Source organism: Aquarana catesbeiana, linkage group LG03 (genome assembly GCF_042186555.1).
Source record: "Aquarana catesbeiana isolate 2022-GZ linkage group LG03, ASM4218655v1, whole genome shotgun sequence".
Taxonomy (NCBI): Eukaryota; Metazoa; Chordata; class Amphibia; order Anura; family Ranidae; genus Aquarana; species Aquarana catesbeiana.
Genome location: NC_133326.1, coordinates 538,405,087 through 538,428,821, shown reverse-complemented (window position 1 = coordinate 538,428,821; position 23,735 = coordinate 538,405,087). Strand labels below are relative to the sequence as shown.

At 45.2% G+C, this 23,735-nt stretch overlaps 1 protein-coding gene across 2 annotated transcripts in view; it reads left to right on the top strand.

Annotated features, from left to right (window-relative positions):
- RECQL (RecQ like helicase) overlaps positions 1 to 23,735 on the top strand; it is a 53,918-nt gene that overhangs the window by 15,421 nt on the left and 14,762 nt on the right. For both annotated transcript variants that reach the window (XM_073621416.1, XM_073621417.1), the window contains exons 8-12: positions 699 to 780; positions 3,905 to 4,053; positions 17,392 to 17,509; positions 17,681 to 17,819; positions 22,063 to 22,154. In XM_073621416.1, coding sequence (XP_073477517.1) covers positions 699 to 780; positions 3,905 to 4,053; positions 17,392 to 17,509; positions 17,681 to 17,819; positions 22,063 to 22,154 — 580 coding nt within the window. The remainder of the gene's footprint in view (positions 1 to 698; positions 781 to 3,904; positions 4,054 to 17,391; positions 17,510 to 17,680; positions 17,820 to 22,062; positions 22,155 to 23,735) is intronic.

Genomic DNA, 23,735 nt, shown 5'->3' with positions numbered 1-23,735 from the left:
TCTGTGGTCAGCCAGAACAGCATTCAAGTCACGGCTTATACTGCATCTGTCATGGACAGTGGTCTGTATCCACTGACAGTGAAACAGGTCAGAAGGTGCAAATACAGGCGTGTACCTGAGGCTGTGTGGTGACACAGTTGCCACAGAAGTGCTCATGGCGCACTGGAGTCGCAGGATGGCACTGGATGCTCCATGGTCACTGGAGTCATAAAGTGATGTGAAGTCACCAGATGATGCAGGTTGCTCAGGGATCCCTGTAGAGACTGGGGTTATAGAGGGAGACACTGGAACCCAAAAGCATGTGTGAATGGAGAAACTGGGTTCACAAAAGTACATGGAGGTCCTTGAAAATTTAGAGGCACAATAGTGCAGGAATCACTGCAAGCACAGGCGCACAGGGGTCATTGGAGTACACAAACTCGAAGCGCACTGGAGGCACAGGGGGGCTTGGCTTGGGTGTAATGAAGAGTTGCCTGGATACCTATTGTTTCACTGCCCCACCGCTCTTAACCATGCCATCCCAGACCTCCTCCTTTCACAAAAAAATCCCTGACAGGAAGTGAAAGCGTGACCCCCAGGTTCTATAACTGAATAGAAATAATGTGTTTGTGTTTGCTCTCTTTAAAATTAAATAATTGATTTCGGCAAAATTGTATTTGTGAAAATAACTGACTGGTTTTCTTAACAATGTCTTTCAGGTTCGGCTGAAGCCTTCAAGCACCAATGACTTTATAGAGGACATCGTCAAACTGGTCAACTGCCGATACAAAGGACAATCCGGTAATGGCACTCTTGTACTTCTCAATGCAGACAGAGATCTGATACAGCTTTGTTTGAATTGATAATCAACATGGGTCATGTCTATTTAGAGTGAAAAGAATCCCATCTGATTGTATTGTCTGTACTCCTACTATACTATGCGTATGCATTTGAAGCTGCAACAAGTTAGACAGAACCAGTCTCATTAACTGGCTGGGCGACATCTAGCATCACCTAGCCCTTTCTTCCTCAGTCTGACTGTCCCTGGCCTACCCCTCTCACTCATTTGATTTTCAGCTCTTTCTTAGATTTCAGTTCTTTCAATCATGGAGACTCAGCATCACATGTGGGTGTTACCTAGGGCAAACACAGCCTGCTTAGTAACACCCATTCTTCCAGACAGGAAATTTGTTATGTGCCTAACTTCTCCTAAGAGCCAGCTCAACGTTTGCATCAGGACTGAGGGCTCTTGAGAGGAGTACTGTAATGTTCACAGGAAGCTACAGTGGGGACGGAAAGTATTTAGACCCCCTTAAATTTTTCACTCTTTGTTATATTGCAGCCATTTGCTAAAATCATTTAAGTTCATTTTTTTTTCCTCATTAGTGTACACACAGCACCCCATATTGACAGAAAAACACAGAATTGTTGACATTTTTGCAGATTTATTAAAAAAGAAAAACTGAAATATCACATGGTCCTAAGTATTCAGACCCTTTGCTGTGACACTCATATGTTTAACTCAGGTTCTGTCCATTTCTTCTGACAATCCTTGAGATGGTTCTACACCTTCATTTGAGTCCAGGTGTGTTTGATTATACTGATTGGACTTGCTTAGGAAAGCCACACACCTGTCTATATAAGACCTTACAGCTCACAGTGCATGTCAGAGCAAATGAGAATCATGAGGTCAAAGGAACTGCCTGAAGAGCTCAGAGACAGAATTGTGGCAAGGCACAGATCTGGCCAAGGTTACAAAAAAAATTCTGCTGCACTTGAGGTTCCTAAGAGCACAGTGGCCTCCATAATCCTTAAATGGAAGACGTTTGGGACGACCAGAACCCTTCTTAGAGCTGGCCATCCGGCCAAACTGAGCTATCGGGGGAGAAGAGCCTTGGTGAGAGAGGTAAAGAAGAACCCAAAGATCACTGTGGCTGAGCTCCAGAGATGCAGTCGGGAGATGGGAGAAAGTTGTAGAAAGTCAACTATCACTGCAGCCCTCCACCAGTCGGGGATTTATGGCAGAGTGGTCCGACGGAAGCCTCTCCTCAGTGCAAGACACATGAAAGCCCGCATGGAGTTTGCTAAAAAACACCTGAAGGACTCCAAGATGTTGAGAAATAAGATTCTCTAGTCTGATGAGACCAAGATAGAACTTTTTGGCCTTAATTCTAAGCGGTATGTGTGGAGAAAACCAGGCACTGCATATCACCTGTCCAATACAGTCCCAACAGTGAAGCATGGTGGTGGCAGCATCATGCTGTGGGGGTGTTTTTCAGCTGCAGGGACAGGACGACTGGTTGCAATCGAGGGAAAGATGAATTCAGCCAAGTACAGGGATATCCTGGACGAAAACCTTCTCCAGAGTGCTCAGGACCTCAGACTGGGCCGAAGGTTTACCTTCCAACAAGACAATGACCCTAAGCACACAGCTAAAATAACGAAGGAGTGGCTTCACAAAAACTCTGACTGTTGAATGGCCCAGCCAGAGCCCTGACTTAAACCCAATTGAGCAGCTCTGGAGAGACCTAAAAATGGCTGTCCACCAAGGTTTACCATCCAGCCTGACAGAACTGGAGAGGATCTGCAAGGAGGAATGGCAGAGGATCCCCAAATCCAAGTGTGAAAAACTTGTTGCATCTTTCCTAAAAAGACTCATGGCTGTATTAGATCAAAAGGGTGCTTCTACTAGATACTGAGCAAAGGGTCTGAATACTTAGGACTATGTGATATTTCAGTTTTTCTTTTTTAATAAATCTGCAAAAATGTCAACAATTCTGTGTTTTTCTGTCAATATGGGGTGCTGTGTGTACATTTAATGAGGAAAAAAATGAACCTAAATGATTTTAGCAAATGGCTGCAATATAACAAAGAGTGAAAAATTTAAGGGGGTCTGAATACTTTCCATCCCCACTGTATGTATAGCACTCTGCCAGTCCCTCCCACCAGCCATGATCTGCATATTAAGGTATATAATTAAAATGGAGAAGGGTTTTATTTTAAAATTTCATTAGCATGCTGATGAGGGGGCAAGGAGGAACCAGTGAACAGATCAAACATCAGCTTTTATATTCTGCCTTAAAGTGTTACTAAACCCAGAAGCCTGCATTCACTATATCTGATCTCCCACGGTACAGAGAACATGGTAATGCAATTATTTTAGTAAATATAAACTGCTAAATACCCTTTCTCATTAGCAGTATATTGCAGTCTTGTGACTTCTATCAGTGTCTGGTTAAAGCTTTTGGAGGAGTTTTTTCATTCTCCTCTGATTGTCCTATGACACATTGTGTAAAAAGGCTGTTTGATCCTGGATTTCTCTGATTCTCCCCTTCTTCTACTGTCCCCAATCCATCGTCTGATAGTATAGCCTTGGAGTCACTCTGCACATGTTCAGTTTGGTGTTTATTGCTAGAGAGTTTTGTGTTTTTTTTTTTTCTTGGAAGGGTGCATGTGATCAACACAGAGCCAATCAGCACTGTCCAGACGGAAGGACAGGGGTCCTGTGCATGGACACATAGGCTGTCATACAGGGGTGTTTAAAAAATCAAAACAAAAAAAACAAACCCGTTCCCACCCAACAGCAGCGTTAAAAATATCCAGTGTGCATGAGGCCTTAATTGGGGGGGGGGGCAATTCTATGTTTACAGCTTTATCTTCAGATTTGTATTTGCTTTAATTTTGTATATTGGCTAGCCAGACCTACTGAAGCTTATTTACTAAAGGATTTGAGAATGTTCACACAATTAGTGCAAAGTAAATCCTGTGTACTTATTTTTCTTATTTAATCTGCATGGTGGAATATTTTAGGTGAATAGCCACACAATTTTTGTGAACATTTCAGTATAGTCCATCCATAGTAAATGAATCCATATCTCTTTACTGAAGTGTTTCATCTTTTTTATATCTTCCCCCTTTTCTGCAGGCATTATATACTGTTTTTCTCAGAAAGATTCTGAACAAGTCACTATAAATTTACAGAAATTGGGAATTCGAGCAGGAACATATCATGCCAACATGGAACCACGTGACAAAACGAAAGTCCACACTTACTGGACTGAGAATAAGATTCAGGTGTGGTCAGATTATTACAATGTATATTCCGGTTGTTGCAATATGTTAGTAATATTAGGCTTTGGTAGGTCGACAGATGTTCCCACAAATATGGGCTGCAGATAGTAGGAAAAGCTGAAGCCCTATTGTGACACTAAAGGCAAAAAAAAAAAAAAAGTTAAAAACAAGCTTATACTTCTTACCTGCTCTGTGCGATGTTACACAGGCCACTTTCTTCTTTCGTCTTCCAGTACAGCCTCTGAGACATAGGGCTCCTCCCTCCAGGACAGGAAACACGTATACCCAATTAGTTTAAAAGGTGGCCCTCCAGGCCTCCCTCTTCAGTTTTTGTGTTTCCTGCCGGACGGGAAGGAGCACGTTAGGGACTTAAGGGGAGCTCCTTATTTCAGGGGATGTCCTCTGCCTGTAGCACCCCTCTGTCCTGTCAGGGAAGAGTAGGGTTGCTGTATACCACCGCTGCCTTTTGCTCAGGAAGAGCAGGACCCTGGTGTTGCTACAGACCCGCTAGGTACCTGTGTTTTGGCCGGCTGGAGACGCTCGGCTGCCCATGCTGGTACCTTCCCTGGTTCTTCCGGGTACAGCGTGAGGGAGCGGGGCTTCTGCGTTCCAGCAGGGGGAAACGACGAGAGCGTACCTCCGGCGAAACCGCATCATCAGGGGGCGTCGCGAGACACAGTCCAGTCTCTTGGGCGCAGCAGTGGAAAAAGGCTCAAGAAGACTGAGTGAGCACCAAGGACAATGGAGGGTACAGGTGGTTCAGCAGGCTCCGGCACCTACCAGGTAAGCGTGGTGAGGGTAGACCATGGCTTACGCTGGGGGGTCAGGGTCTTTTAGACCTAAAAGAGCCCTCCCTGGGTGGGAAGCCACAGATGATGGACTGGGCACTTCCTAGGCTTACCCTAAACACAGTGGTGGTGTAGGTAAGGGCTGTATTCTAATGGGGGATTGTTTTGTCTTTTTTAATTTCAGGTCAAACAAGATAGGACCCAGATACAGGTGCCTAGGAAGAAATGTGCTGTATGTGAGACTAAGTTAGGCGCCAATTGGGAAAAGCCACTTTGTCCCAAGTGTGTCAGCAGTTTAGTCAAGGATAATTCAGTGGCAGTGTGTCACAAAATCCTGACATCTGTTAAGGACGAGATTGCATCCACATTCCAGTCCTTCAAGGGTATGATGGATCGAATGCAGGGTCCCTCTTTATCCTTACCTAGGGCAGTGAGTATGCCTTCCTTATCGGAGCCTAGACAGGAGGATGAGGGGGATAGGGAGAGGGTACCAAGATTACTAGCCTCCTCTCAAGGGGGTTCAGCATCCGACTCTGAAGGGGAGGAGGGTTCCTCCAGGGGGTCTAGATACAAATTGTCTCTGGACCATGTGGGATCTTCTAAAAGCGATCTATGAGACATTGGAAATTTGTGAGGAGCAGGTCCAGCTTTCTAAGCACAACCTTATGTACCAGGGGTCTAGTGCACATAAGAACAGGGTATTCCCCGTGCATAAATCTCTGATAGAATCGATTTTGCTGGAGTGGGAGCAGCCGGAAAAGAGGCCGTTTTTTCAGGCAGCCTTAAGCGGAGGTTCCCTTTTGAAACAGATGCTGCTCATCCATGGAATAAAATTCCCAAACCTGATGCACCGTTAGCCAAAGTCTCTAAAAAGACAGATTTGGCTTTTGATGATCTGGGGTCTATTAGAGATCCCATGGACAAAAGAGGGGACGTGCTGCTTAAGAGGGCCTGGGATGCCTCGTCAATTGGGCTGAAACCAGCCCTTGCAGCTGCTTGCGTGGCCAGAAATCTGGTATGTTGGCTAACGCAATTACAGTCCCACATTTCGGCTGGCACCTCTAGGCAACAGCTTTTTAAGTTGTTCCAATACTATTCAAGGCAGTCGGTTTTTTGGCAGATGCCTCTGCGGAATCAGTAAAGTTGACGGCTAGGTCAGCTGCATTAGTAAATGCAGCTAGAAGGGCTGTATGGCTAAAAGCCTGGACAGGCGACGCTGCCTCAAAGCTTAAGCTTTGTGGGTTACCTTTTTCAGGTGACCATCTGTTTGGACCTGGCCTCCAGGAGGCGCTGGAACGCACTCAGGATAGGAAAAAAGCATTTTCGGAAAAGAAAAAGAGAAAATCAAGGGTAAACGCTTTTTTTGAGGTCCCAGGCAGCAGGCTCAACAAGAGGGATGGCCACCCCAAGAAACATTGGACAGGCCACAAGGGGTGTGGTAGAGGAGGAATCCTATTTAATCCTCCTCAAGCCACCTCACAGCCCCAGTGACTCCTGCGTCCCAGTTCCCAGAGTTCCTCCCACAATGGACCACTTCAACCTCAAGTCCGTTCATACTAGACATAATAGAGAACGGTTACAGATTGGAGTTTGATTCGGTTCCCCTCTCAAGCTTTCAGATTACCCAGTTACCCAGAGACCGAGAAAAAGCAAAAGCTCTGGGACTACTATTGGGGGATCTAGTGGATTAGAGAGTACTTATTCAGGTGCCCCAGAGGGAGCGTGGCCAGGGAGTATATTTCCATGCCTTTGTTGTAAAGAAACCATCAGGGAAGTTCAGGTTGATCCTGAATCTCCACCCCCTGAACAAGTTTGTGAGATACAAACGATTCAGGATGGAGTCGATCTTTACAATAACCAATTTCCTGTTTCCAGGTTGCCACATGGCCACAGTAGATCTCAGGGATGCTTACCTGCACATCCCAATACATCAGGACTTTTAAAAGTTCCTCAGGTTGGCAGTCAGGGTAAACTCGGAGGTTGTGCACTTCCAGTTCCGAGCGCTGCCTTTCGGGCTGTCTGCTTCACCAAGAATCCTTACAAGGGTTGTGGCAGAGGCTCTAGTCCTGTTAAGGGTCAAGGCTATAACGGTGATCCCCTACCTGGACGATCTCCTATTTATTGCCCACTCTTCCCAGCAGCTAGAGAGAGACTTGCAGGAGGCGCAGAGTTTTCTTCTTTCGCTCGGGTGGTTAATCAACCAGGACAAGTCACAGCTGACCCCGGCACAGGAGGTCCTGTATTTGGGGTACAAGATCTCGTCAGTGGAGATGAGGGTGTTTCTCCCCAGGGAAAAGATCCAGAAAGTGGATCAGGCAGTAGCTCAGCTTCAATCCAATCAGGTAGCCCGGATCAGAGAGGTCATGAGGGTGCTGGGTCTAATGACGTCCTGTTTCCCAGCAGTGGCCTGGGCAAGGCTTCATCAGTGCCCTCTACAGAGTCTCATGCTACGTTACTGAGACAGCAGGAAGCAGAGCCTAGATCGAGCTATGCCCCTATTATCCAGAGTCCAGAGGTCGTGGTGGCGGGCTCATCGCAATCTGGACAAGGGTCTGTCCTGGACCTGACCTGCAGCCATAGTGGTAACAACCGATGCCAGTGCGCTGGGCTGGGGTGCCCACCTGGAGGGAATCTTAGCTCAGGGGGCCTGGTCGCCAGTAGAAGCATATCGATCCTCAAATCAGAGGGAGCTTCTTGCGATTTTGAGGGCCATAGAGCCTTTCCAGTCCCAGATAGGGGGACAGCACCTACAGGTTCGGACAGACAATGAGGCAGCCGTCGCTTATGTGAACAAGCTGGCTGGCGGATTTTCTCAGCCGTCAGCGTTTAAGTCAGGGCGAGTGGTCCCTCAACAGTGAAGTGTTGGAGGAGATTGTGCTATGCTGGGGTCAGCCGGAGGTAGATCTCTTTGTCTCAGAAGGCAACAAGAAGGTGGCACAATTCTTCTCCATCCATCCGCTGGACCAAGCCAGGGGTATAGACGCCTTTGCCAATCCTTGGCAGTTCAGTCTCTGTTATGCCTTCCCTCCAGTAAGGCTGATAGCCGCAGTTCTCCAAAAGTGTTTGGCAGAATCAACATCCCTTATCCTGGTGGCGCCATTTTGGCCAAGGAGACCTTGGTTTGCCAGCCTGAAGAGACTGGCCGTTTGTCCCCCATTATCTCTTCCGGTCAGGGAGGACTTGATTTCTCAGGACCTATTCTACATCCGCAAATAGAGAACCTCAGACTTACAGCCTGGTATCTGAGGAACAGCTGTTAAGGTCTCAGGGATTTTCAGAAAGAGTGATTAAAACTCCTCTGGAGTGCTGTAAACCGGTAACCAGGGCAATTTATGCCAAAGTATGGAAGAGGTTTAGTTCCTGGTTACAGGAGCAGGGACTAGAGCATCCTGGGATTCTGCCAGTCCTGGATTTCCTTCAAGCAGGTGTAGAACTGGGTCTTTCTATCAGTACTTTGAAAGTTCAGACCGCTGCCTTAAGTGTTTTCCTTCAGACCTCACTTCAGCAGAATCAATTCGTTAAGAATTTTTTCAAGGCCCTGGCAAGATCCAGGCCGGTGAGGGTAAGGGCCCGCCCCACCTGGGATCTATCCTTGGTCCTCAGGACCCTTACCAGAAGTCCCTTCGAACCCCTGGAAAAAGCAACACTGAAATGGGTGGTGCTTAAAACATTTTTTTTTTTTTATAGCGATCACATCAGCCAGAGTGGTGAGTGATCTGCAGGCTCTCTCTATTAGGGAGCCATTTTTGTTGATTTTGGAGGATAGGATCGTACTTGAGACTGACCCATGTTGCCTCCCTAAGGTAGTATCCACGTTTCATAGAACGCAGGACATTGTCTTACCGACGTTTTTTCCTCCTCAGAGGCAGATGAGGAAGGATCTTTGAGTTTATTAGGTGTTAAAAGAAGTCTTTTATTTGGAAGCCACTGGTAGCTTCAGGAAGTCGGATTCTCTTTTTGTTAATTTTGCGGGTGCTCGCAAGGGTTATAAGGCGTCTAAGTCTTCCATTGCTAGATGGATAAGACTGGCGATTATAAAGGCTTATGAGTTAGAAGGGATGCAAGCACCATTAGTTAAGGCACATTCTACCAGGGCAGTCTCCGTTTCATGGGCAGAGAGGGCCGGTGCCTCTCTCCGGAGGACATCTGCAAGGCAGCAACGTGGTCCAGTTACTCTACGTTTGTGAGACATTACCGTCTGGATTTATTGTCTGATAAAGAACAGACATTTGGACGAAAAATCCTCCAGGCAGTGGTTCCGCTGTCCTGTCCAGAGGCTGTCCTGGAAGACGAAAGGAGAAAACTTACCAGTAACTCTTTTTCTAGGAGTCTTCCAGGACAGCCTGGTTTCCCACCCGGTGTTTTCTAGCAACTGATGTTGGAGGTATGTACTGACATTGTGCTAGTGTCTTATGTCTTTCAGAGCCTTCCGGTAGTTCTTGGTTAAACTGAAGAGGGAGGCCTGGAGGACCACCTGTTAAACTAGTTGGGTATACGTGTTTCCTGTCCCGGAGGCAGGAGCCCTATGTCTCAGAGGCTGTCCTGGAAGACTCCTAAAAAAAAGAGTTACCGGTAAGTCTAACTCCGGTTTTTCTCCTCCTCCTGGCAGTTCATGCGGGTGCTCTTTACTCCTCCCTCCTTCAGGTGCTTTCTGTAGCAAGCCGGGTGCTAAGGAGGCACCCGCTCATGCACAATCCCATTGGGTCCTGAGCCAGGCTGTATGTGTCCATAGACACACACAGCGCTGGTAGGGCTAGACGGGTGAGGTTGGACAGGTAGTGGGGTATTTTTTAGTTTAATGCAGAGATTGCGTTCAGGTAAAAAAGTTTAGGCTTCACATGTTGGATTACCCCATGACATTACATTTTCAGTTAAACCGTCTTATGCAACGTGTTTTTTCTAAGGGCTTGACTAGAGGTCGACCGATATGGGTTTTTCTCTGGCCGATGCCGATATTTAGAAATCGCGGTGGCCGATGGCTGATATGTGATGCCGATTTTTTTTTTTTTTTTTTTTTTTATTTGGCCGATTTTTTTTTTTTCTTTTTTCCCTTCATCTCATAAAATCGAACAGTTAGACCCCTTTCACACTGGGACGTTTTTCACGTGCTTTTGGGCTGAAAATAGCGCCTGTAAAGTGCCTGTAAAACGGCTCCCCTGCAGTCTCAGTGTGATATCCTGAGTGCTGTCACACTGAGGCGATGCGCTGGCAGGATGTAAAAAAAAGTCCTGCAAACAGCATCTTTGGAGCGTTATATACCGCTACTCCACCACTCCTGCCCATTGAAATGATTGCGCACCGCTGCCGAAGCGCCTGCAAAGCGTTTTGGCAGCGGCGCTTCAGGGGCGCATTTAACCCCTTCCTCAGCCGCTAGCTAGGTTATAAGCGCCCCGCTAGCAGCCGAATAGGGCCTCTAAAATGACGGTAAAGCGCCGCTAAAACTAGCAGCATTTTACCATCAACGCATGCCTGCTCCAGTGTGAAAGCAGCCTTAAGTAATAAGTGATACAGAAAATTTTTTACATTTAAACATTTATTAAACAAAACAAACCTCCAATCAGTTCACTTGTATGTATAATTTAGATAACAAAAAAAAAAAACTATCTTAAATATTAAATACACAAAAACAGGTAATCAAAACTTTTGGATGAAAAAAAAATGGGCTAACTTTACTGCTTGTTTTTTTTTTTTTTAATTCATTAGTGTATTTAAAAAAAAAAATTGCGTTTGAAAGACCGCTGCGCAAATACCGTGTGACATAAAATATTGCAACAACCACCATTTTATTCCCTAGGGTCTCTGCTAAAAAAAATATATATATATAATGTTTGGGGGTTCTAAGTGATTTTCTAGCAGAAAATACAGGATTTTTACTTGTAAGCAACAAGTGTCAGAAAAGATTTAGTCTTTAAATGGTTAAACTGAGAACTTCTACACACTGGAGTTCAGCTCATTGATAAAAGAACCTGAAGAGATACAATGTATCTTTTTATCAGATTTGGCAGGCTGCCCAGATGAGGAGAGAATCCTCTCCACAGATAACTTCAGGCAACTTGCATTAACTTCTATTACAGAAGTCATTTGCAAGTCATGGCTGAAGTTATAATCGGCCTTTTTTATCAGCACAATCAGCCGATGCCGATTAAGTAAAAAACGCCAAATATCGGCCGATATATCGGTCGACCTCTAGGCTTGACCCTCCGTTCTCATTATACTTAATAATGTTTGAACAGCATTGTTCTTTTTTTTTTTATTTAATAAATGTTTATTGAAAACTTTTTTTTTTTTTTTTAAAGAAGAAGTACAAAAAAAAATAGTGGACTTAAGACATTTGAAAAACAGTCTTATAAGTACAAAACAAGTAGGTTTCATAAGGCACAAATGTTCATCTAGAAATAAAAATCAAAGTGCCATCGTAAGAGCTGAGAGGATTAAACAAACATAGTCTAGAATCAATCAGCTGTTTAAAATATATATGAACTTAATATTCATACTAGACATTAAGATTGTGACTGAATAAAATTTGTAGTTGAAAAAGAAAAGTAATGGACTAAAAGAGAAACAGAGAGAAAAAAGAAAAGAAAGGAGAGAAAAATAGAAAAAAAAAAAAAAAAGGGGGGGAGGGTAGAAATGGGGAGAAAGGGGGTGGTGGGGGAAGAAGGCGGGGGGGGAGGGTTGGCATGCCTGTCGTCATATCCCAAGATGTTAATATCCTTTAGCCTAATAATATGTGGAGGGAAAGTGATTTGCGGTCAGAAAAGGGAAAGAACTCTGAGAATAGGTCCAGTGAGGCCCAAGAAAAAATTAGAGAGGTAAGCTCATATATGTTGAGTTATAATGTCCTTATAATGAGTTGAGGATGTGAACACTATCCAGGGTGTCCATGTAAGAGTGTGTCTCTGGGAGGTACCCCTGATGCTGTGTGTTATGTCTTCTAGGTGATGAACCTCCGAGACCTTACACAACCAATTTTGTATAGACGGGATTGTAGGTTGTCCCCACAGTGTGGGGATTAGAGCCTTGGCAGTATTTAATAAATGTGGTATGAGGGAGCGTTTGTAAGTACCTATGGGTTCTTTAGTGGCATGGAAAAGGACAACCCAGGGATCATGGGGAAGATTAATGTCTGTGATAAGTCTTATGAGGTTAATAACACTGGTCCAGAAAGGACGGATGAGCGGGCAGTGCCACCAAATATGTGCGTGTGTAGCTTCGTTTCCGCAGCTCCTCCAACACAACGGGGAGCTATCGGGAAACATTTGATGCATTTTAAATGGGGTGTAATGCCATCTGGAAAGAAGTTTGTAATTGACTTCTGCCATCTTGGAAGCGGGTGAGGAGACATGAGCGAGTGTTAGGATTTTATCTTTCAAAGTGTTTGTTAGGGGGGAGTCTAAGTCTGATTCCCAATTTGCCAAGAAATGCGGATACCCAGGGTTGGAGAGGTCGGTAAGAGCCTTATAAAACAGAGAGATTCCGTGCAAAGGGGGGTCTTTTGGGTAGAATATTTCTTCTATGCCATTTAGATCTTGTAAACCTCGTAACGGGTGAGGGAGGGAATGTAAAAAGCGTTGTAATTGATGATATCTCCACTTGTCCAAAAATGTAAATTGTGTGGTTCTGAGAATCTCAGAAAGAGGTTTAATTGTGTTGGCGTGTATAACGTGATGTAGCAGGAGAGGTTCTTCTGGGGACCAGGATTTAAATCCCGGATCCAGTATACCTGGTAGGAAATAATGGTGATTGAGGAGAGGCATAAGGGGGGAGTCATAAGTCCAGGAAAATTTCCTGCATATGGCATCCCATATATCTAGTGAAGACGTGGTGAGTGTGGAAACAGTGTGGGAAGTATGCCTATGGGTTCTAGGTATCCAGGGGATAGTAGAGAGATCGGCTCCACTCAGAGAGTATTCTAGTTGCACCCATAATTTTGAATTAATTGCGTATTTCCAGTCTGCCATTCTGGATAATATGACAGCATGATAATAGGTCTTAAAACTTTGGGAGTGCCAGTCCCCCAGAGCATTTGGAGCGGAAGAGAACGTCTCTGGATATTCTGGGGCGACTGTTCCCCCAAACAAATCGGGAAATCATTGCTTGTAGAATAGTGAAGAACCCCACCGGGACGCCTAATGGAATCATTTGGAAAATAAATAATACACGGGGGAGAATGTTCATTTTAATTATGTTAATTTTCCCTAACCAAGAGTGGGATAGATTGGACCACTTTCTTAGATCCGCTCTGATGCTGTTTAATAATGGAATGTAATTGTATTTAAAAAGAGAGCGTAGTCTAGGTGTGAGGTATATACCCAGATACTTCATGTGGGTCTGTTCCCATCTAAATGGGAAAAGGGGCTTCAAAGAGGTCGCTTCTGCCCTAGGGAGGTTAATATTGAGGATTTCCGATTTGGAGAGGTTTATTTTAAAATTTGATATCATCTGGAAGGTAGAAAATGCTGACATTAAGTTGGGCAGGGAGATACGCGGTTGTTGAATGAAGAAGAGTATATCGTCAGCATAAGCAGCGTATTTGTGAGTTCTACTTCCTACCTGGATACCATGTATATTAATATTGCGTCTAATTGTGGCTAGGAACGGTTCTAAAGTGATAGCAAAGAGGAGGGGGGAGAGAGGACATCCCTGCCTAGTGCCGTTGTGTAGGGTGAAGGGATCACTCAGTGAGCCGTTTATGCGAATTTGCGCAGATGGGGCGGAGTATAGTGAAGAAATGCGATGGTACATCTTCGGGCCCAAACCAAAATGTCGTAAGGTCAACTTAAGATAGTCCCAGTCCACCCTATCAAATGCTTTTTCAGCATCAGTAGAAAGGAGTAGGGTGGGCTGGGCACGTAGGCCTGAGGTTTGGGAAATAGAATTAGCATATGCTGTGAGACGAGGGAGTAGGATATCCTGAAATGTCTTATAATAAAGGATAGTAAAACCATCGGGGCCAGGGGCTTTGCCCGATGGGGAGGATTTTAAGGCGGATTGGAATTCTTCAATTGAAAAGTCCTCTTCCAATTCCTTAAGGGCTGACCTAGATAATTTAGGGAGGTTCGCCGCCCTCAAATAGGAGAGGATTCGGGAGCGCCTCTCAGATGGGGGTAAAGGGGCTAAACTGTTCGTAACATTATAAAGATCTGCATAGAATTCTCTAAAGGCTTTAGCTATGTGTGGGGTTGCGTGCACTAATTCACCCGATGGAAGTTTAATTTTAGGGATAAATGACTGTTTGTTTCGCTTTAAGGGACCTAGCTAGTAATCTGCTTGGCTTATTACCCCATTCATAAAATTTTTGTGATATGCGGTGAAATCTCTTTTTAGTGTCTAAGTCTAGAAGGGTTTGTAGTTCTTGGCGTTTAAGCGTGAGGGCTTTAAGATGTGCGCTATGGAGTGATAGTTTATGTTGTTTATCAAGGTCAGCTATTTGTTGCAGGACCTGTGCTATTTGATGACCATGCTCCCTCCTCTTCCTAGCACCGAGCTCAATTAAACGTCCCCTTATAGTTGCCATTGGTGCAGCAGAGAGGTATATCCTACTCTAAAATTCCACGCATGCCAACGTGAAGGGGGGAGGGAGAGGGAGGGGTAGAGAAAAAAGGTTTGAGGGAGCAGGAAAAAGGAGAAATAACATACAGAAGAAGCATACAAATAAATCAAAACTAATGTGGGAATTACAAGAACACGCAGAAATCTGCAGTGGTCCCTGAGGGGAGAGAAAGAACAAGCGGCCATCTGGAACTCCGGAAAGAGTCCAGGTAAGAAATCCTATAGACCGCTCGGTCTCACCAACCCCAAAAGGAAGGGGGGGGCGGAGGACGCCCCGAGGTGAAAGAGCGGAGGAGCAATAATATGCCCCGCCAACATTCGGCCTGTTGAGAAAGTACATTATAAGTACATAAAATAACATGAGCTCCAGTAAAGAATTTTAGAGAAGGAAGGGATACAAAAAAAAAAATGCAAAACAACAATATTCCTTCCCCTTCCTCTCTCCTTTCTCCCACCCTTCCTCCTCTCTTTGCAATTTAACCATTGATAACCAAAAACATTAACAGTACAAACTATAATTGGAACAAAAAATACCCAAAAGAGGAGAACTGTCGGGTCAAGATCCCTTAAGCCAAAAAGGGCTAAAAAAGAGTTCAGAGGGTCTGACCAGAGTCAAGCAATTATTGAAAAATGGGCATCAGTATACACAGAGAGGAGAAAACAGCAAAAGGGTGGAAGGAGAGGCCAAGACAAGTAGAAAGAGGCATTTCTCAGCCATGCTTCTGTGCGGATCCGGGGATCGAGGTGTGCTTTTTCTTAGACGGAGTTTTCCGCCATGGAGGGTCAGAGGGGTTTGAAAACTTCGGAACATGGTCTTGCCAGCTCGAGAGCTCAACTGGAGGGAGATTGAGATCTTGAAGAAAGGTAGGGAGTTCCTCTGGGAAGCGTAGGGTGTGAGATCGGCCATTTTTGGTGGCTATCAAGCAGGCTGGGAAACCCCATCTGTAGTTGATTCCATCTGTGCGTAAATGCTCAAGCAGTGGTTTTAAGGCTCTGCGGCGGTCAAGAGTTTCTTTGGACAGATCAGGGAAGATGTTAATGACTGCGCCATCAAAGTCAATGTTAGGTGTGTTGCGAAGTTTTGTCATGATGGCGTTTTTATCCTCAAAATAGTGCAGACGGCAAATGACATCTCTGGGTTGGTCTGGGTTAGCATTACGAGGGCGCAGTGCACGATGGACACGATCAAATCGCAGTGGGTCAGTGACTGGATTACCCAGAATTGTGTTGAGAATTCCACAGATCGATGGCTCTAGATCATTGTCCCTAGTTGCTTCTGGTAGGCCTCTGATACGTAGGTTGTTCCTACGGTTGCGGTTTTCAAGATCTTCAAGTTTATATAGAGAGGCGCGATGAGCAAACGCTAGCTGGGTAACAGTCTCTTGTAACTCCTTTATGGCAATTTCTTGGGAGTCCTGACGCTGCTCCGACTCCTCCACTCTGGCTAAGAGGTGGGACATGTCAGATCTTACGGCGGTAATTTCTTTCTTAATTGATTTTTGTAAACTGTGAAACATTCCCGCCAGTTCTTTTTTAAGACCACTCATCAGCGATGTCATTTCTGAGCCAATGGGGGATCCTGGGTCCTCCATGAGGTCTGAGCAGTAGGATGAAGCAGGAGAACTTTCCCTTATAGAGGCAGCGTGGGAGGAAGGGGAAACACTCTGACGGGAGGTTCTAGCTTGACTGTTACGTGCGCCAGCTAAATATTGCTGAATAGAGCCAGAGACAGCGGAGTGAGGTTTCACCCCTTTTCCGCATCTCTTGCCTATTGCAGAGCGAGTTTTAGGTGTCTTGGCGGGCATAGCTGGAGCTGTAGGGCCGGCAGTTGGACGGGGCTCTGCACGATCACATCAGTTTACATTCGCAAACAGGGGTGCAAGTCCGCTGCTGGATAAAATAGGCAAGTGCAAATAAAAAAGAAAGATAAGTTCCCTTTAATCACTGTGAGGTCTATCGATTGAATAACCTCTGAAGGGGAAGGGGATGTGATGCAGGAGGAGTGAAATAGGGAAGTGAGATGAGATCTGGAATCTGGTGCAGCAGGTGTAACAAGATGGCCGCCCACCTCCAGGCACAGGCCGAAGCCGTGGTCTTTCCTAACAGGGATAGCCGGCTGGGTAGCACCCACTCCCCACAGGGCACACAGACCTCCGCACAGGCTTTTAAAGAGCAAAGTTCTGGTTGTATGGTGGATGATTTGCACTGCAGCGTGTGGATGTGCAGGGGATGCTTGGTACTCACTGTGAGCCTGAGATGGGGGAGACCAGGCCGGCAGGCCTCAGGATGGCGGCGGGCCGCGGCGTTCCGGCCTATAAACACAGGGATCCCTGGCAGTGTTTTTCGGATGACCGGCCGATCCCGCGATCCCAGCCACCCAGCAAGCGGCCGACCTCCTGGAAGCGTCCAGACACCTCCTGTATCGAGGCAATAGGCAGGAGGCTCGGATCGGACTGCAGGGCCCAAGATGGCGGCTGGTGCCCACACCGCGGCGCGGCCGTAGGCCCGGAGCGGAGTGGGCGCTCCGGCTCTAAAAAGACCTCTCCAGGGGGGAAGCAGGGGGGACCAGGAGGCAGAGGGAGCGCGATGGGGAGTCACCAGGGTGTAATTGGGCCGGGATGGCAGTGGATTAAGGTTGCCTGATCAGAGCCCAGCTTCCACACGTCCTGAACAGCATTGTTCTGTTATTTTTCTTTTTCATCTTCGTTTTTATATATACTTGTAATGTTCTCTGCGCACTTTGTAAATCCCCTGTTATTACCAGCACTTCAAGCACTATTTTTGCTATGTATACATTGCAATCTCTTAAATAATAAAAAAAATATTGAGCAAGAAAAGTTTAGGCTTTAGTACCACTTTAAGATGGGCGATAAAAGAGCCTAATGAACCACCACTGAAGTATCCAAAACACATAAGGCCATAGCTTAACCCACTGAACTCCATCTATAGTTGGCCTATCACTTTTATATGTATTGACCCTTTAATCTTCTCATTTCCTCAGGTGGTTGTGGCCACAGTAGCTTTTGGGATGGGGATTGATAAGCCAGATGTGCGGTTTGTCATTCATCACTCGATGAGTAAATCGATGGAAAATTATTATCAGGAGAGTGGACGGGCAGGTAAATTATTTTGCCACCTAAAACCGGAAATTATTACACATAAAAATTAATTTATACATCTTTTGAACATAATATAAGCCTCTTGTTGCATTTCTTCTTTGTCATCTTGGCTGTATAGTGCACTAGTCATGTGACCTTTTTTATCTGTGTCTTTTTTTTTTTTCCTCACAGGTCGGGATGACAGTCATGCTGACTGTATATTATATTATGGGTTTGGGGACATTTTCAGAATCAGTACAATGGTTGTCATGGAGAACGTTGGTCAGCAGAAGCTCTATGAGATGGTTCAGTACTGTCAAGACCTTACTAGGTGCGTTTATGTGGGTTATCGGCTAAAGTTTATAGCTTTTATATTCTATATTTATATCTCCACCTTCTTCTGTTAATGCATTACCAGGGGACACATGGCTTCACAGAGACTTCCCACATAGAACACCTTGAAGGTGAAATTGGGCGGTGCCCTTGGAGTGCAAACTCCAAGTATACTAGCTGATTAAAATGAACGTCACTCCAATTCAGAATCTTTATCTAAAGGACAAATTGTTTTTTTCTCAGAAAAAAAGGTTTATTGAAAAACTCAGTTTACAGACATGTCAATAAATTCCACTTCCAACAACTCACAGTATACATACATCAATTATTGGCATCTCTGCACCACTATCTAGGATATTATAATTTCAGCTTGCATTTCGTTATTAATGTAGCCTGTGATCCTCAAGGCCTGCTGCTCTAGCTATGGACCATCGATGTGACCTGAAGTGTTATCTTTTGTGATTTAGCAACCCAGTAACTTATCTAGTATGAGGTCCACCGGGGATAGGCCCGGCGAGCTCAGCCAAGGTGACCACTGATCATCAAATTTGCTCGAACGTCCCCTATGTTGGAATATAACTTTTCCAGCCGTAAGGAGTCGCCCATCTGTCCGATCCATTCTTTAGTAGTGGGGGGCTCAGTCGCCTTCCATCTTCCAAGGATGAGCAGGCGTGCCTGAAACAGAGCCCTTGCAATGGGCAGTTTAAGGTTGTCCTCCAGGGGGAGGTTATCTAGGATACCTAGCAGGCATGATCTGGGGTCGGTCGGGATGGAGACTGAAAAAGCATTGTTAATTAGTATTTAGGACCCCTGTCCAGTATAGGTGTAGCTTGGGGCAGAGCCACAGCATATGAATCAAGTCCCCGTGGTCTCTCGCGCATCTCATGCATTCCGAGTCCAGTCTCGCCCCCATTCTGGCCAGCTTAGCTGGCATGTAATGTACTCTCAGTATAATGTACAACTGGGATAGTTGCTGTGCTATGTTTAGGGATGACATTCGTACTGCCTGTAACGCCTCTTCCCACTGTTCTCCCTCAAGGGCACCCACGTCATTCTCCCACTTAGCCATCGTCTTTAGGGTGAACCCTGTCAGGTATAGCGCGAGTAACATCGAGTAGCCGTTAGAAATAAAGCCTTTAAGGCTGATCACCTCCTCCATGTAGCTTCCTCCACCGAGCCCCACACGTCAGCATCTGTAGTTCCGGGTAGTACCCGTTCCATATAGGGATGAATTTAGTGAAGCCTTCTACTGACTGTAACTGTCTGGCCTTGTTCCAAACTTTTTGGACTGGGGCATAAGTGGGAAATCTCTTAATGGACTTTGCGTAAGCCAGAGCCTCTAGGCCAGTGATGGCGAACCTTGGCACCCCAGATGTTTTAGAACTACATTTCCCATGATGCTCAACTACACTGCAGAGTGCAAGAGCATTATGGGAAATGTAGTTCCAAAACATCTGGGGTGCCAAGGTTCGCCATCACTGCTCTAGGCCCTCCGCTACATCTGGGATCCCCGTGACATGGCTCATCAGGGTTCTAATGGGGTCTGCCATGGTGTGGCCCTCCCCCTCCAGCAGGGTAAGGGCTCTGGCCGCATGCTGCAGCTGAGCTGAAATGTAGTAAAGCCATGGGTTAGGCAAAGCTAGACCGCTGTCATCCTTGGGTTTCTGAAATTGTTCCAGCTTGACTCTGGGGGGCTTGTCCTGCCATAGGAAGGACCTAAAATGGAGTTTATTATGCAAAATATTTTAAAGGGAATCACCATGGGGGTGTTCACCATTCACTGGAAGCTTTGTATATTATGAAAGAACGGAATGCTTTCTTTGATTGGCTGAGGTGGAGATCATGACATCATCTACCAGCCTCTCCACCTTACTCATTCAGAGTAAGCCTTATATTCTTTCACGAAATACAACGCTTCCTGTTAATAGCTGTGCAGCGCTCAGACTGACTTGATTTTTTTCAGGAGTGGGACTAGAAGTTCCTGTCCCGCTGCTGGAACAAAGTGCTATAATACTGTATGTAGTTGATACTATGTACAGTTTATACAGCGTCCACAGACGATGCATGCGTTTCCTCTTTGTTGAAGTCTACAGAAAGAGAAGCATGCGTGCTTACGTCATGCTTCTTCTGTGGGTGCAGTGGCGTCACTAGGGTTGGTGTCACCTTGTGCGGTATAACATGGTTTTGCCACACACACACACACACACACACACACACACCTCACCCTGGGCTCGGGCCGGCGGTGGACACCAGGATAATTCCCCCCCCCCCCCGCACCTGTTCTAAATCTGGGCGCCGGGCGGCAGCTGGAGTCTGGAGAGGAGGGCAGCTTCACAGCGTGCAGCCACCGTGCCGCCCGGGCGGAGATACTAGTAGTGTGTGTAGTGACGTCATCATCATGTCTGCAGTGCAGTGTGAGATGTGACAGGCTGAGGCTCGCTGGCTCAGTAGGGTAGGGAGGAAGAAGAAAAAGGAGGACACACTCACACAGTGACACACCAGGCATGGCCGCGGCGCTGGAGGTGTGGTGTTCCAGCCCAACGGGGTGAACAGGTCAGCTGAAAAAAAAATTAAAAATACCATGGCTTTCCTCACCATCGGGAGGGTGTCACCCCTCTAGCGGGTGTCGCCCGGGTGCGGACCGCACCCCCCTAGCAATGCCTCTGGGTGGGTGGAATTGGCACAGCACCATTGATGGTCAGAAATGCCCATAGCTGTTCTCATCGGCATGGTACTGTCCCTCGTAGACACAGATAGCAGCGAGTAGGTTATGTGGGTGAAAGGCTGGCTACGTGAGAATTTTACATCTAATCCAGGAACGGCACTGGGCTCCACCTGCATACACGCCTACCACGTTGTGCATTCCAATTGAATTATAGGGTGAAAGTCACATTTTTCCGAAGGAACCAATTATTTTACAGGAATTAAAATCACAATTTAATCGAAAAGTAAAAGCATTCAACTATTTCAGTGTTTTTATTGTTGGGGAGAGGGACCTAGGCATACAAAGTGAGCAGATCCCAGAGATCAGCTTTAAGCTTCACAGGTGTGCATGTATTATTTATAAACAAATGTTTCTTTTTTTCTCTTCACCATTCCACTAACCCCCCCCCAAAAAATTGCCAGCAAGCGGATAAAGGAAACCTGTGCAGCTGTTATGCTGATCTGGTGGCTTTAATAGTTTGAGTAACTTCACCCAAACAAGTATACAGAGCAGATATTTGGACTTCAATGTCTGATTGATTGTTTCAGGTCTATTATGTTATGAAGTGCAGCATCTGGGGGAGCCCAGACCTGCAGCACCCATCATCTGCCCACCATCACTTTTAGATATTGCCGGACATTGCTCTCAACCCCAACCCCTATATATTTATTTTCGCCCATCACTATGATAGGCAGTCTCTCAGGCAATGTGCCGAAAATAAGGAGGGACAGGCACCCTAAAGCACTGACTATAGGGATGTGTCAGAACCTTTTATGTAAGCCATATATCACGAAGACACAGGATTTATTGTGTGAGATGCTAGTTTAGACATCTGTAGTGGTGTGAAATATTTTGTGAATATTTGTTATTCTGACAACCTGCCAGGAGATGGAGCTCTTGTTTTCCTTCTTCTTTTTTTTTTTTTTTTTTTCTTTAGCTCTCCTTAGCTCTTCTGTTCAGTAGCTGTAGTTCAATGTACAGACACAGAAAGTTAAAAAATGTACAGAAAATTTGAAGTAATATAAGCCCATGTTATTTAGCTCAATGGTTACACGGAACAAGTTTTCATCAGGAGCAGAGTTAAAGGTAGAAAAGGGTGGCGTGATCTGAGTGCGTGTGGACTGATGTGGGGTCCCCATAAACAACTGTAACTTGTGGTAAAAGTGCTGCTTGCTGCATCATTGATGTGGTTTCTATGAAAACGTGATCTAACGCTGCATAGGGTTTTGTCGGAAAACGCAGTGCACATACACCTCCGTGCACAGATGAGTGCTAGGCCTAATCATTAACTGCTGAACACTGATGTGTGCAGATCATGGATCCTCCCTGCAGGGATTCACCATTTCAATAGCTTCTGGTTGGATATTGATTGAAAATGACGATTCTCTTTTAAAACTGTGGATTTATTTTCCACTCTTCAGTGACTGTGAACTATAATTTGAAGATAAACAATCCATAGAGAGTTTTGTGCCATCTATAAATGTTTTTCATAGTGTACTGTAGAATGATGTAAAATAATGTGATTTTTCTTCTGTAGGTGCAGACGTGTCCTCATCGCTCAACACTTTGATGAAGTCTGGGACTCTGCACAGTGCAATAAGATGTGTGATAACTGCAATGCCAGCAAGAGTAAGGAATCCTTCTTGTTCATATAGCGATTCAGACTGCGCAGCTGGTTCTCTGCCACAGCTCAAGCTTATATTATTGTTTCCCATAGCATTCAGATTCCATTTGTCAGGGGATACTTGGAAAAATAGAAATAAGGAGATTGTTGCTTTATTTGGTGGTTGTTTTTGTTAACCATTTGTGGACACTGGTGGTACTACATAAGTCCAAAAAACTTTTATTAACGTGTATGCTTGTGAGAAACGTCTTTAATGCATACCATTTGATTGCAAATGCCTCTTTGGGGAATCCTTTGACAAATTTTATCTCTGCCCTCTCCTCACTTTATACCTTACAATCTGCCAGTATCAGCCCAAAAAAAGGCAGGTTTAATGACCAGTTTGCACCCACCTCAGGCACAGCAGGTGATTGTACCAATTCCTTCAGAAGTTCAAGGTTTCTATTCACACTTATTTTCAGTCCCAAAACCAAATGGGGGAATTCAAGTTCCTTTACAGGTTATTATTTTTTTTTTTTTTGGTGTACCAAAATTCTGGATGGGAATCCATAAGATCTGTAATTGCATCCCTCAGATAAGGGAAAGTTCTTGCATCAGTAGACATACAAGAACACTGTCTCCATATTTCCATTTCCTCATCGCTCCAACACGTCCTGCATTTTGCTGCAGGAGACTGCACTTCCAGTTTGTGGTACTGCCATGTAGGCTCTCCTATGCACCCCAAGTGTTCCCAAAAATGCTTGTCCCGCTTCTAACTCTTTTACAAACCCAGATCACTCATGTTACAGGTTACCTGGATGACCTCCTATTGAAGGACTTCTCAGCCACGACCTTGTCTGCTGACATCCAAAGGACCATCCAGTTCAAAGATCCAAACCTTTGGCCGGATAATCAACTTTCAATGTCTGTACCTGTATCTAATCTTGGACACAGCCCAAGCCAGAATCTTCCTCCCTCAGGAGAAAATTGTCTCCCAAATATCCAGCTGTCAGAACCTTAGGTCACAATAAAACCCGAGGATGAAAAAAGATCTGTGGGTCCTAGTAAATTACAGACTCAGGAATAACATACAATGCCAAGCTGCAGCAAGCAAAGCTAGCAGACTATTAGCATGCATTAAAAAGGGGATCCACTCAAGAGAGATAAAACTATAATTCTACCACATTACAAAACTCTGGTTTGGCCACATCTGGAGTATGCCATCATGTTATAGTCACCAGTCCTCAGGAAGGATGTGCTGGAACTGGAGCGAGTCCAGAGAAAGGCAACAAACCTAACAATGGGGCCATAGGACCATATCAGTGTCCATCAGTGCCAGTTAGTGCAGCCACATCAGTGAAGGAGAAGACTTGCTTACAAAATTTTATAACAGAAACGAAGAAAAGGGAATTTATAGGTACAGTCAAAACTTCTCCCTTTTTTTTTTTTTTTTTTTTTTTTGCATGTACTCTGTTAATTCATCTACAGTTCAAATGGATGAGCTTTGATCATCAGGATTTAGCTAAAGGGCCAGACACCTTCAAAACATAAATGGCAGAATAAAAATTAGATTTATGTTTAAATGGAATGGGACAAATGCATAAACA